This window comes from Montipora capricornis, chromosome 6 (assembly GCF_036669925.1).
Source record: "Montipora capricornis isolate CH-2021 chromosome 6, ASM3666992v2, whole genome shotgun sequence".
Classification (NCBI taxonomy): domain Eukaryota; kingdom Metazoa; phylum Cnidaria; class Anthozoa; order Scleractinia; family Acroporidae; genus Montipora; species Montipora capricornis.
The window spans coordinates 45,447,858-45,462,857 of NC_090888.1; the positions used below are offsets into that span (position 1 = coordinate 45,447,858).

A 15,000-nucleotide genomic window follows, 5' to 3' on the forward strand; every position below is an offset into this window, starting at 1 on the left:
AGAAAACTTATTCCAAACCGTTTCCTACCTGAACACGAAAAGCGTAAGCTCGATTTCCAGCCGTTTTGGGAGTCCGGTATCATCCTCCTCACAACGGTGTGGGGCAAGGAACGCGGGCTCCCAAAACGGCTGGAAATCGAGCCTACGAAAAGCGTCGACTGGGTGAGAACTATAGTTGACGTAGAATGGCCGTGTAGCCGCGTCGAGCCACAGAAAGTGCAGCAGTGCACAAAAAATGAAGCCTCGTCTATGTTTAGGTGAGTTAACCTTGGTTGAGCCTGCAATCCCCTCAAAAACTAGTACCTGGTCAGCGGTCAACTTAAAAAAAAAAAACAGCTGACCTCGGTGAGCTCTAAGCTTGAGCCCGCGATATGGTTACGTGATACTGGTCCGCGGATACCTCGTTTTGACAGGTGTCAATTGATCAAAACATATATGTCCAATACAAAAGCATGATACTGGTCACATTGGCATACATGAAGGGGTGGACGGACGTACGTACGTACGGACGGTCGATGACATCATGGCTATAAAACCAAAACTTCTCGCATCGATGGTTACCACATTTCTCAAGTATGATGCTCCGCGCGCGCACGCGGGAAAAAACTTTTACGAAGCCTATAATAGAGGATTGCTTTATTCTAGGTAAAAGGGCCGCATAGAGGGTGAGGAAGAAGACAAACCTAATTTGCATAATCCATAAATCGGCCCGTGGGCATTACGGGAGAATAATACCCTAGCGCTTAGCTGCTCTTAGCCAATCACAGCGGGCATTATATCGGCCAGCAACACAAGCCATATGATAATAATCATTATTAAATTCTCAACCTCGGTTAATGCATTTCTCGTGCTCTGATTGGTTTTATTCAATCTCGGTTATCAGCTCATATGCCTTAGTTTGACCTTATATGGCAAATGATTGTGCTGAGGGTTGCTAAGCCAAAATTTTTCTCGCTGAAAAGCGAAATTTTTCTCTGAATAAAGCAAAAAAAAACCGTTTTTGTGGAAAGTTTGGATCAACTCCGACGTTTAGAAGTACGCGAAAAGGTAAGAAATGTTTTCGTGATGAGCCTGCGTCTGTCTGACAACCAATCAAGTTTTTCGATTTCGCTCGGATTTTTTCGCTCGTATTTCGAACTTCAAAACTTTTGGAGTTTAGGCAATTTAATAAAACAGTTATTCCATTGACGCTTGTTGGATATGAGACTGGTTATCCTTGGTTTTCATCCACGTGATGAGACGGCCATGTTGGGGTACAAAACAATAAAAAAATGGCCCCACAATTTTTGCATATTAATACAGTCAAATTCCCAAAAGACATTTTACAGCATTGTTCTGCACGCCAACATGGCTGCCGTGACGTCAGATGAAAAGGTAAAGACTTGTTTCCATATCTTTAAGTGCCCTTGGACGTGAGGGGCCTGGAACAACAAGACTGAAACGACTCAAACCCATACAAAAATGCTAACCTTAGGCCTAAACATTATCTAAAGCATATTGTTTAGGCCTAAGGTTAGCATGTTTATAAAGGTTTGGGTTGTTTCAGCTATTGGACCCTTCACCCCCTACCGCCACCCCGGGCCCCTCACCTCCAAGGGCACTTTGAGATATGGAAACAAGACTTTACCAGATGAAAACCCCCAATAGCCAACTCGGCGCTACGCGCCTCGCCAACTCATATCCAAAGCGTGCTCATGGAATGATTGTTAATTAATCAACTTTGTCCTGATGCTTCATAGGTTTACAGCTTCAGATAATACAAGCATGGCCGCACACCGAACAGCATTCTGTTTTCAGGGACCGCAAGGAAAACATGGGATACCAGGACGTGATGGGAAGGATGGAATGCCAGGAAGGGACGGTGAGCAGTCGGTTATCACCACTGAACTCAGTTTCGTTGTTAAAAAGTGCCTTCTTTATCATCTCATTCGTTTCTAAAAAAATTAGATCTCCTTCGATGAGTACACCAAAGTCTCCGTTTGATACTGTGTCGTTTTTTTTCCCGTTGTTTGTTAGGAGGCAGTGTAGTTTGGGCGCGGGACTTGCATTCACGTTATTTATTTATTTATTTATTTAAGGAATTGTACAAACAGTACTGTTGCGAGGTCACGGGTTCAAACCCCGTTGAAGTCCTGAAATTTTCAGGCTTCTTTACGCAATTCAAAAAATTGAGTTCATAACTGCGAGGATCATAACTTCACTTGATTTCATATCCGCAGGTCATATACGATCCATTTCATATATCATCTCATCGTTAAAGGCTGTTTACTTTGCCGTGTAAGTTTTGATTTCACGGTCCGCCATTACTCACGTTCCAAACTGACCGATTGGAATCTCAGAGGGTTGGATCTAGGGAAAAGTGACGTCATTTACTCACTAGCTTGCATATTAATACAGCCGCGTACACACGCATTGCATGCTTAAACCATTAGTCTTTGACGTCATTTTTTCCTCGATCCAGCTCTCTCAAAATTTTAAAGTCAGTAACGGCGGACCATTAAATACAAAAACTCCAGTTAAAATAAATAGGTGTATTTTTTAAATAAAGGGCTAAGACTTGGGTCACTTAGTGTTTTGAAATCCAAAGAAAAAAAAAAAAATGATTTTTTGGTCATAGTGGCACTTTAATAACATGCATGCTAAAAGATCATCAGTACCGTGGTATAATGAATGGAGTAGAGTTGCGTAGAAAATGACAGACTGGAAGCAACAAAAACAGATTACTTCGAGTTATCAAGGTCAAATTCCAGTAACATAATTGTGAGGTTTGAGTTACAACAACCGTAAAGGAGCGAAGCACGTGACCTGTTCGATCGGGTAACACAACAAACGTTGCCGCTGTGTGGCCATGTGTTATAAGAGTGAATTGACATAGTGTTCCTGTTTATTAGTGCAGGAAGGGATGGTACTGATGGACGTGACGGAATACCGGGGATTAACGGTATCCCAGGGAGGCATGGATCACCGGGTAGGTGCCCCTGCTAGCCGTGGTGAATTAAACGGTCTGTTAATAATCGCGCCTTTATCCAGATGTTCATCATCCATTGCAGTGTTATGAAGAACTCCAGAACTTATTGGACGATAACCTTACGGGCGAGAGTAACTTTTCCCTCACCAATTACAACGAAGTTTCAAGACACGCAGGGTATAGTTTTTCTCGTAATACTGCCCATTCCGTGACCATTCAGAAACTCCTTTAATCCAAACCGTAACAGAGAATGTAAACAGGCTATTAGAAAACGAGCTGCAAGGGTAATGCCAAAATCTTACTCGGAGAATCATTTCACTCACGGGATCTCAAAGACCTCTTTTACAATCCACGCTGAGGCGCCCGACGTATATTTTACACGATTCCTCATTTTTGGACCCACCAACGATTCTGTCAGTCCTGTGGAGTAATTAACATTAATACACTGACCAGGAAATCGTTATTTCGTCGAGTTGCCAGACATTGGATCAGGAGTTAGAGAACAACGCCAACGCCCTTTACTGAAATCTTCTTCAGTAGTGAACTGTGTACTCTAGCGAGTTTTGTTTTGTTTAAGGTAGAGATGGTGCTGTAGGCCGGAAAGGAGAGCAAGGACACAAAGGCCACACAGGGAAACCAGGTCGTAAGGGACCACCGGGTGATTCAGTGATTTGTGAAAAGGGCCCCTGTGCAACGCCGAAAGGAAACAAAGAAAAGATAGTTGCAAGCACTGTGTTTATACGTTGGGGACGTACAGTTTGTCCAACTGACAGGGGAACTGTTCTCGTGTACGAAGGCAAGTACATAACAGAGTTAATTAAATTATGGATTTATCATCAAACGCAGAACAGCTAGCACAGTCCAAGTGCAATTTTGTAATGAAAAATAGGGTTAAGTACTTGAAAATTAAAAGTGACAGTTGAAATGACAGGCTTTTAAGCGATATAACGACAACGCCGAAGAGGACATGAACGAAAAGAAACAATATGTGGTGAAGTGGGCATGCGACCAAGAATTTCTCCGTTTCCTCGTTCACTATCAAGGCTGTATATGCCAATTTAACTCCAGGATGCTTTGAACTCATTTTACACAAGAAACGAATGGCACTAATTGAAAAAAATATCCTAATAATTGATAAGAAATCATGTCATTCGGTGATATCTTCCTTCTCGTCGACCTCGTCGTCCCCAAACCACCCTCGTCCCGCAACGGTTGCTATGTGCTCGACGCAATCAAAACGTCGACACTCGTACACATCGAGTAGCTGGTTCTAAAACCTTGTTCCAATCTTTTCAACTGTGCTAGGGAGAGTAGCGGGTTGGCAGCCAAGCCATGACGGAGAGGGAGGAGCCAACTATCTTTGTATGCCGTTGCGCCCTGAGTACAACAAGCCCTTCACACGGGGATATCACCCCAAAGCGTCCCTCTTTGGCGTGGAGTATGGACACGTGGAAGACCTCTTTGCTAGGATGGGTCAGGGGCCGCAGATTAGTTATCTTGGCGTGCCGTGCGCTGTGTGTCGAGCGGAAAAACGTGGATCTCTCATGATGCTCCCTGCTCGTAATGTTTGCCCGTCCCGAGATTGGACCCGAGAGTATCAAGGATATCTTATGACAGGCAGCTCAAACAGCACGAGATCGGAATATATCTGCGTCGATAATGACGCAACTGGAGTCAATCAACTTCATAGTAAGAGTCACCCAGGGAAGGCTTTACTTACTTCAGTGTTGGGAAAGTGTGGAGTGCTGCCATGCCCGCCATACGAACAGGACAGAGAACTGACATGCGCAGTATGCACGATGTGACAAAAAGTGTCCTCTCAAACGGGGTTTATTGGCAACGAATTGCTTTCGAAACGCATAACCGCTTGGAAAGGATTGGTCTCACAACTGATAATAATCTTTCAGTTCCTTTTCTTTCAAAGGGTATCGGATCAATGAGCTAGATGGACGCTAAAAATCTCATTTACAACCCCAGAGAGTACCTTACGTTTCTTTATATACCCATGGAATGCAAATCGATCGACAACCAAACAAAGTACAATAGGTGTGGGTTTTCACTCCCTAATCAGCAATCCTAATCAGCAATCCTAATCAGCAATCCTTGTAAAAAGTAAAAGCAAATATGCTAGCGAAATGGCAAAGTTGGCACAACCAAAGAAACTGCGAGAACCTTCCAAGTAATTCAATTTTTTCCTTAAAAATCAGTCAACGTTCATTATTGCATAGTTAGTAGAGGGTTGCCCTATACTAACTATGATTATTGCGACAAATCTAAGAGACCAAATATAAAACGGGTCCTCTTTATCTACTCAGACTTGAGGACTCTCCCTTTCAATCCTGTGGATACAACTGAACGTTTATTGAAAGACGTACTTGGAGCCATACAACGCTTATTTGCTCAAAAACCAAGGCCTACTCATGCCTAAAGAGGAACCACTCTTTGAAGTCGTTTGCATCCTGACTCCGCGCAAATCTGAACCCCAATGCACAATAACTTATTTCAGTGAAACAACTTAATCTACTAACTTTAAGACAAGAGGGAAGGAGAAACGGAACAAGTGTCGCATTATAGGTAGTGTGCGGTGCCAAGTATAAACAAGGAAAACAAGTTTCCTAACTCTCACAGTCACCAGTTTCCTATCAAAATCCAAATTAGACTTTTGAGCAATACTTTCCGGCTTTCTCTTCACCCTACAGATCTGCAACCCTCAAGTGGGGAAGGTGCCGTTCTTAACAATTCTATTATAGTGATTAGTTTGACGTTACGTAGTCTAAGCCCCTGATAAGATATGATACTTTACCAGTAGGTTGACGTTGACTGTGTGTTTAGACATTGCTTTCAAGACGTTTCGGCTGACACTTAAGCCTTGATCAGTTTACATGTTAAAGTTTTACACGTGATCTAAAATGAGGAACACGTTAAAACGCGTGCGCTGGGAAATGGTTAAAGGTTGCATAAAAACGTGGCGGACAATCATGCACGTGCCAAGGATTTGTAAACCTCAGTCTGGGATTAATATGTGGTCGTTTCCGGAATACGGATCCTTGATGGACAGCAAAGCCTTCAGATGAGTCGCTCGTGGTAATTAATGTCCAACAACGAAACGTCTTGAAAGCAACATCTAAAACAGAGTCAGCGCCGGTGAACTACTAGTGAAGAATGTCTTGCCCTGACTACGATTACAGTATTCTTAAATAAGATATGAAATTTGCAGATTTGCATGAAAAACCTACTAATTTGCTGTAAGAGGCAGAAACTACGGAATAGTTTGTCAATATGCAATCTTGTTCATTGTAAACAAATACAAAGTAACATGGACGCTGGATTATTTTAATGTGGTGTATTTATTGATTTAAAAAAGGCCTTCGACAATGTTAACCATACCATACTATTATCCAAACTTCGTCATTACGGTATACGGGCGTTTGTCAATGACTGGTTTTCATCATGCTTATCTGACCGGGTGTAGACAATTCAAGTTGGTTCTATCATTTCCAACAAACAAAAAAAAGTCTTTTGGTGTTCCTCAAGACTCTACCTAAGGACCATTACTTTTTTTGATTTATATTAATGATAAATTTCGCTCCTGAAACAAATTCAATTGTTGTTCATTTGCTGATGATACTAATCTTCTTTATGCTGACAAACATTTTACGTTGATTGAAACTCTTGTGAACAACGAACTTAGTGGTTAAAGTCTGTGAGGGGCTAAATGCTAACACATTATCGCTTCATACTGGCAAATCAAACTTTGTTATTTTTCACCCTTATCAACGCAAGGCTAACATTGATGTAGACCTGAGGATTTTTGACAATGATAACGACTTGTCTCCAGCGTAAAGAATATGTAAAATATCTCGGTGTCTTGATAGATAGCAATCTTTCTTGGAGATACCAAATTGATTATATCTCATTGAAAATAAGTAAAAGTATTGGGATCATTGCAAGACTCAGGCACTTCGTCCCCATTTCAACTCTCCAAATAATTTATCGCTCTTAAATTGCGCCGTATGTCTGTTACGGTTTATCTTCCTGGGGCCAGGCTGCCAAGTCGCTTTTGAATAAAATCTTAATCTTACAGAAACGCGCGCTTCGCCTTATGTACTTTTCTGACAGTAGAGCGAATGCCATTCCTTTATTTGTCAGTTCTGGAATCCTGCCCCTGAACTTACATACATATAGGATATTACACGGTGGCGAGAAGATATGAATTTTATGTTCGAGTGGCAAGAACAATTGTTGAACGATACGACACTCACAAAGGTGACATACCGAAAATACGCCACTCGGGTCCCGGATGAAGTGGCGTATGGAATCTACGAGTGGTTTAGTTCCCAGTAAAACACTCTCCTCCATATAATAAGTTAAATTACTTTACTTTAAATCCTCCGCTATTTCAGTGCACGACATCACTAATCATTGCGACCCTCCAAATATTTCCGAACTATTCATTGGTCCTAACCAGATCCACTCTTATTGTACCAGATCCTTTACTGCAGGTCAGTTTTACGTCCAGAGATCTCGACTTCATCAACAACAACTGATCTCCTTTTCTAGAATTGGTAGTGCGAGAATTTGGAATATGATTCCTCCAAAGCTAACTGACCTAAGTAAACCTCTTTTCAAACGAAAACTGCACAAACTACACCTGAAGGTTTTGGAGACTGAGGAGGTTTATGTTGCTATGAGCGCGGTTAATCCTTTCTTCATTTCTAGATTCAGATTAATTTGACTCACTTTATTTTAGTAATTTACGTTATTTTGTAATAGTTTTTTATTTCTTGGAGAGTCAGGGTGGTTTAGCGGTTATCAACCGCGCCTCTCACCTCTGTGACCCAGGTTCAAACCTGGCCTCGGATTACATATAGGTTGAGTTTTAGTTGATCTCAATCTGACTCTGAAGGTTTTTCTCCGGGTGCTCCGGTTTTCCTCCCTCATCAAAATCGACTCTCAGTCAATTACATCCGGCTGCGGGCGGATACACGCGATAGGATACAACTATGGGTTAAATGAATAAAGTTGCTATTAACTTTATTGAGCCTGTTCTATTATGTTTTATTGTTGCCCACCTCGAATAGCTATGCTAGTTGTAGGTAACAAATATTGCAAATTTGTCTCAGTATAATAAAATGTTGTCGTCGTCGCCGTTGTTGTAATTTTTGTTAATAAAATCAACTGATACCACGAAAAACCGAGGAAATACTGAGATGTGCAAAGTATATCTTAACTGACCGTACACACGTCATTTCGTCTTTATGACGAAAGGCAAGTTTAATCCCGACTTACCATGTTTTCCATCTGGTAACTCAAGTCATTGCTGCAGTAGGTCAAAAAGATGTCGCTACATCGATAACAAACACTATTACGACAGAATAGTTCAAATTTTTCATCGGGTGCGCAAAAAAATAACAACACACGTCAAAAGTCGCTTTTGATTGGTCGACCGAGACAATTTCTTTACAAACCCCCACCAAATTCTTTTGCCTGCCTTGCAATACCCCGTGGCCACATCTACCAGTAGCACTTTTGTATCTCGTAAATGAATATGCAGCCCCGCGCTTTTGTCAACAGAGCAGCAGCGTTTTAAAGGCCAGTTGACTGTTCGTCTGCGCATAATTATAATCATGGTAAACAAGTTGCCCTTATCTCAAATGACCGTCGTTGTTTGTAACGGCCTGTCCTAATCAAGGTATAAACGTTATTACTAATTGCTACCAATAACATCTATTGCTTTATCGTTGTCGTAACTAGAGCAAGCGACGCAGCTCAACAAAGTCTAGCCGAAACACTCAAATCTTCTCTATCACATTTGACTTTTGTTCTGAAAAGTTATTTAGTCAAGTCCTTTTCTCTATGGAGGCACGGTGGCGTAGTGGTTAGCGCGCCCGTCTCTAGCTGGCTGGTTTCGAGGCCTAGATCTGCCATCGAGTTGTTTCCTTGGACAAGAGACTTTACTACATCACACTGTCTCTCTTCACCCAGGTGTTTAAATGGTACCGGCGATATACTGCTGAGAGGTAACCCTGGGATGAGCTAGCATTCCATCCAGGGGAGTAATAATTCTCCCAGTTGCTTCATGCTACGACGAAACTGGGATAAGCTCCGGCCGTATGGGCCCTAGGCTCGCGCGCGACTTTATCTGTGCCTTTTCTCTAAAAGCCACTTGTTAGCTTAATACACTTTCTCTGATTAAGAAACTTGACATCTGGACTGTCAAGACTTGTGTTTCAGACTCAATTGTGGCCTCTGCACACGTCGATTAAATTGCTGGTGAATTGAAAAACTACTGGACCATCAAAACGGGAGGGCATGTGCAACAAATAGCGATGTACTGAGGCGAGGCTACGCAAGGATGACGCTTATATGCCTTCGTTCTCTGCAAACAGCAGGTTACATAACAAACTTAACAAACAAAAGCAACGCTAAAACGTTGCTCTGAAAAGCAAAACATAAGAACACGTAAACTTCATTAAATACCATGAGTGTTTTCAACAACTAACGGCTTTAATCAGTGTCGTTTTGCAAAAATAATGTCACTTATTTTAAGAACAAGCCAAGCACGTAGCAACAGAGACTAGACCTTAATCTTGGTTTAACGAAGCTTGGTAGGCTGATGAGGTTTCACACCGAAGCACTTCTCGTAAAGCCATCGTAGCATAGGTTGAAGTGGGCAATGTGAACTCTATCTTTAGAGCCCAGAACTTTCCATCTGGAACTGATTGTGGTTCCAGGGCACCTTTCATCCGGTCCGTGTCAGTCAGGGCTAGCGGCTCTTTGACGTCGTTATAACCAAGCCACTGCCAGCTTACGAGACTCGGTTTGACGATTAATTTCCTGGAAATAAAAATTAAACAGAAATTGAAACTTTCACTGTTCCTGTTCCGGTTAGGCGGGCTGGCCGATTTGGCCGAGATTTCGGCTAATGCCTATTTTCTTTGGTAAAATCTCGGTTCATTTGTATGAGCAGGCGGGCTGGCCCGCTTGCCGAGATCCCGGTCTGAGCTATCGAGATCTCGGCAAGCCGGGATGAAAAGTTTTCATATAAACAGTCCAGCCCGGTGAAAAATCGTCATGACGCGTGGGTTGCCTTGAAAACGCAGCCAGATTTCCACGATTACAGGATTATTTTTACATCTTTTGTTTCAAAATGCCATTCCGTACTAGCTAGAGCTAGAATGAACCTTCATTTCGAACTAAAACAAGAAAATTCACCAGGGCCCGGTTGTTCGAAAGCCGATTAACTTAATCCAGGATTAGTGTAAACTTTTGTTTCATGTTTTCAACTTTTTGGTGAAAATATCTTTCGTTTACTTTTGTTTCTCAAGATTGACTTCTTCTAATGTAAAGTTTTGCCAAATTTCAGCGTTGAACAGCATTTAGGAGAAGAGAAATAAACTCCTAGGTTAATTTTTAATCTGGGATTAGCGTTAATCGGCTTTTGAACGACCGGGCCCAGGTATCCCTTGCATGACTTTTGACTATTTACAAGGCACGTAAACAAATTCCTGAAATTCAGCCCGTTTACCGAGCCAGCCCGCCTTACCGGGCTGGCTTACCTCATATACAGACTTGAACCGTCACTAGAGGCGAAAAATCCCACGCGAAATTAACCACCGGCCTCTATAAATTAAACAAGGGTTCTTGAAGTACCTTCTCCGTTCACTCACTACGCAATTCCCTTCATATATCGTTTACCAAGAAGATTTCTTTCCGAAATCGCTTGGTTTTTCGAATTCGAAAACTACCGTGAACACGATTGAGCAGCTAGAACGGTGTTTAAAGTGTAGGGGGTTGATAATGACGGGCAAAGATGACGACCTTTTTAAAGGAGTGATGGGCTGTATAAGGTCGTGTCAACAGTGGACGTAACCACGCGCTTGATCCGAGCATCGATAATGGCCCTTGGTCTGCTGCGAAAATGCAAAAAAAGGATTCGATATTGGAAGGAAATGGTACCATACATAGTGCAAGTTCTGTACCCTATTCTACTCCGTCGACGTCTGTTTTGCTCTAAGATATCTTTCATGGATTTTTCTTTGCGATATACTACGTAGTCAGAATTGTGTTACATGTGCGTTTTCATCATCTAGTGCATGACGAGCATGACCTTTTTGTTGAAGAATTTCAGTTCAGAGAGATGCCTTTTAGCACTGCTGTCTGGGTATCCTCTATTTCTTATGCGTATTTCACAATCTCGTGCGTTTTTCAAAACTAGGATGGGAAAAATTGTCATTCGAAGCGGTACTGCTTTCCCTTTTATGAACCTCCTTGTTACTCCTGGTGGACATCAGGAACTGTTGCTGTGGGACCTGTTCATTGTAGAGCACAAATATATGTTTTTCACACTTAAGAATTCCCGTGTTCAATCGATTAGCCAAGGCATACATTTCTCAATGGTTTTGGCAGCGGTATGAAGACTTTTATATCTCCTGATTCCTGCAACTCTTTGAGGGCTTTCCGCATTTTATGGTTACTTATCTGGATACTGTGAGTCCGATTTACACCAACAGTCTTCAGTACTAACCATTCTACTTCCTTTTTACAAACCATCTCGAAAGATTTATAACGTTTTCTTCTGTTTTCCTTCACTATCGCTTGCCTCACTCATACATTTCCTTTCAGCAGATCGACATGTTTGTCTGAGTCTACGCGGGGGGCTCATGTGACAAAGTCCACAACAAGAGCCACGTTCGCGTATGCACGTGTGCAAGCGTCCAATGACGTCTGCAACGCAAAAGCACGCCACCAACAAAGAGCCATTCAGAATAGAGTTTCCAGCTGAGGCATCCGGGAGCCTCTCTTCAATCATTGGAAGGCTATATAGCAGGAAGACCTTTGACAGCAATGACCAGAACCAGGTTTCTGACCAGCGGTTTTCGTTAAAACAATGGTTTGCTGGGGGTGCTCAGTCTCGCAGGCTCAGAAAACCTGGTTGTGGTCATTGTTATTTAAGGTGTTTCTATCTAGCAGCGTTTGGTTGTTCGCCGCCTGAAACAAGTTCGTCATGTTACTGTTTACAGTCTTCATCGTGCTCTCAGCATCACAATGCTGCTCCGCGGATTCCAAGGTAAACTACGAGAAACCACTTGAGATTTATCCCAGGCAAACAATAGGAATTGTTTATCGTTGCATGCACGATTCTGTTACGTCTAACATATTGAATAAGTCAGACTGGTGCCTTTAAAACCGACTCAAGCTGTTTAAAAACCGGATAACTATGCTCTAAGCAGGGGATAATTCATTTCCGGCCCACATTTTGAAGTATTTAATACTGAAGTGAAACCAAAGAGATTCTCGCACACCCATTTAAAAATAGCTTAGCAGAGAGATGTCACAGTGATGTGTCAACTGGACAACGACGGATAAACAATATAGAAGCCTTTTCACTGAACATGTTTTCAATCACCTGAGTCCCGTGTTTTAAGTGTATTGCACCTCGGGACTGAATTGAAAACCACTGGTAAAAAGTTTGATTGCTTTGTTAGAGATGCTTTCTATCCATAAGCTAAAACCAACTAACTGGTACTTCATGCGCGAAAAGTTGCACTTTCTTTGCATTGGTATTTGAATAAATATCTTTTGCTGCCAATCACAGATGACAATTGAGATTTGTATGTTTTTTTACTTGACCCAATTATGCTGCATAAAAAAGTCAAAGGGCCGGGTCGCACTAGTTGTTTATTTTACAAAATAATCTGTCATCATATATTTTTGGTAATGCGACCCTTCTCTCTAAAATGTCGCCAAAATGTCACAAAAGCTTTTAAGATGTCAACCATGATGTCTTGGGTTGCACGTGACGTCACAAAAAAATAAAATACAAAAACTTTTCCAAATGGTCTGGATAGCACAAGTGTTACTAATATTTTAAAAAATACAACCACACTTTTGAATTTTCGGAACATGTTTCGATGTTTCAAACATCATCTTCAGCCATAGTGAGTGTAACATTAAAATTTTTACAAGATAATTCGTATATATATATAACTATCAATACAATGATTCTTTGTAGATTAAATGTTCGTTACAAGTACGTAAAATTCAAACGAACCAACAATATTATAGAGAACACAACTGACATAACGGTAAAAGTTTAAAAGTGTAATGCTAAACTAACATGATCAACTTGTTTGTTGAGTTCGGGTTTCAACCGCTCAATATGGAAGCTCTCCTTGATTTTGAGTTGATGGAAAGAAGTAGCATTATCAATAATTTTGAAGCAAGAAACATCACAATTATCGTGACAATTTTTAGAAAAACTAAGATGCTTGAAAATATGAGAATTTTTGTCCCGGAAAAGGTGCTCATTTACACGTGTGTAGAAATGCCTGTTGGTTTCACCAACGTAGCGAGCACCACAGCCCGCACAAGTAAATTTGTATACAACACGTGATTTGAGAGAATCCGGAATGAAATCCTTTGGACTAAAAATGTTGCATTTGCCATCGACCATTTGACCATTTGACCATTTGCCAACATTAAGTTTACAATGGAAACAGGAACAGATGGCAAATTGCCTTTCTTAGATGTATTATTATCCAAGCAGAGATCAAGTAACAATGAATGTTCTTGTATCACTTCTGTTTTTCGAAAAAAGACTTACACTGGTCTACTTACAAATTATTTCAGTTTTACTCCCTTTCAGTACAAACGAGATGCTTCCGTGAAGCATGTACTGGGTTGCCTGTGGCACGTGTTACAGAGAATCAGAAGGCACTGAATTGTGTGGTATTGAAATACAGCATTCCAGTCTCCGAAGAATAACAAATAAAAGAGAAGCGAGAAACATTGGCTTCTGGGCTGACATGTTGATAATTTTCAAGTTTCCTCACAACTTCTTTACACCACAAGTGTGCCCTCTGAGCATTTGAGTCCTTTGTAATAGTAAAATTCACTGAAGTTAATCCCTTTCGGGCGGGGTTAGTGTCAGGATGGAAGACCAAAACAATAGACCCATCATAAAACACAAGCATGTGACCGAAAATACTATTAACGCTAACAAATGCGAACTCAGCAAAGTACAGATTTTGACGAAGGGCTAACGCTCGAAACGTCAGCTTTTAGAATCTCTGTACGGTGGCCAATTTACATTATCAACTCCGTTGATAAAACCAAGTTTTTGTATACAGATTTTGTTAGCTTGCTTAATGCAAAACAAATATTGATGCAAAAGCAAATAACTATTGATACACAGTTTTTAGAAAGAGCAGAAGGAAGTTTCCGGAACGGTCGATCGAGAATAAAATATTTACGACATGAAAACAACATTAATTTTGAACCATGAATATAGAATATAAAAAGTTACGATCAGCGACAAACATTTTGGGAGATTTTTGCTACGTTCAAATAAATCGCAAAATCGAAAGTGACATGCCGGAATTCAGCGGGCGCCGTGATTAAGTTACCGCGGCATGTTTACTCGCCAAACAGTGAAGTATCTGTGTCAAATGATGGCAAGATACCGGGTTTTTGTAAGTTTCTTTTTCTGTCAAGTGTTATAAAGTTTGACAATGAAATGAGCGAAGTCAAAACAAAGATCACAATCGCCCAACTCTTGTTTATGCAAAGTCAAAATTTACTCTCCAAGACGCGTACGACGTTATTTATCACCAGGTAATTCCATCATTTTGGAAATAGCAGCTACTTTATTATTCATCTGCGTCACAATTTTTCACTGATTTTGGGGCTCATTTTGTTGAAACTCAAGCACGCTTCCAACAGGCCTGTGAACCCTTCCTGCTTACAGAGCAATACTAAAAAAAATTCTCCCATATCACATTTCAACCTTAAGCTCTAAAATTCAATACACAACATATTATAATTCACAACGGCAGAAAATACCACAGAATCCTTTTCCAGCGAAAAATTTATTGAAACAAACAACATATTTGCTCTTAGAGGCGAAAACCTCTTCCTATTTCATTGCGTGCGTGAAGACAAGAAACTCAATCGTGTCAAATTACCATGTATTCACGTAAATACAGCTCACTTTGATTTCTGCTCGACGGGCGATAGATTGTTGTCGAAGT

At 41.1% G+C, this 15,000-nt stretch overlaps 3 protein-coding genes and 1 pseudogene across 3 annotated transcripts in view; 3 read left to right on the plus strand and 1 right to left on the minus strand.

The window, feature by feature from the left end:
* The window catches only part of LOC138052259 (short-chain collagen C4-like), a 13,221-nt gene extending 6,172 nt beyond the window's left edge, over window positions 1–7,049 (plus strand). The window contains exons 2-5 of the mRNA XM_068898656.1: window positions 1,740–1,861; window positions 2,897–2,968; window positions 3,546–3,768; window positions 4,278–7,049. Of these exons, the coding sequence (XP_068754757.1) occupies window positions 1,740–1,861; window positions 2,897–2,968; window positions 3,546–3,768; window positions 4,278–4,773 (913 nt within the window). The 3' untranslated portion in view covers window positions 4,774–7,049. The remainder of the gene's footprint in view (window positions 1–1,739; window positions 1,862–2,896; window positions 2,969–3,545; window positions 3,769–4,277) is intronic.
* The window catches only part of LOC138052247 (serine/threonine-protein kinase/endoribonuclease IRE2-like), a 413,063-nt gene that overhangs the window by 135,347 nt on the left and 262,716 nt on the right, over window positions 1–15,000 (plus strand). The gene's annotated exons all lie outside the window — the stretch shown is intronic.
* The window catches only part of LOC138052248 (pseudouridylate synthase 7 homolog), a 24,740-nt gene continuing 19,196 nt past the window's right edge, over window positions 9,457–15,000 (minus strand). Inside the window, exon 6 of the mRNA XM_068898641.1 lies at window positions 9,457–9,805. Coding sequence (XP_068754742.1) covers window positions 9,553–9,805 — 253 coding nt within the window. The 3' untranslated portion in view covers window positions 9,457–9,552. The remainder of the gene's footprint in view (window positions 9,806–15,000) is intronic.
* LOC138052276 (uncharacterized) overlaps window positions 11,522–15,000 on the plus strand; it is an 11,638-nt pseudogene continuing 8,159 nt past the window's right edge.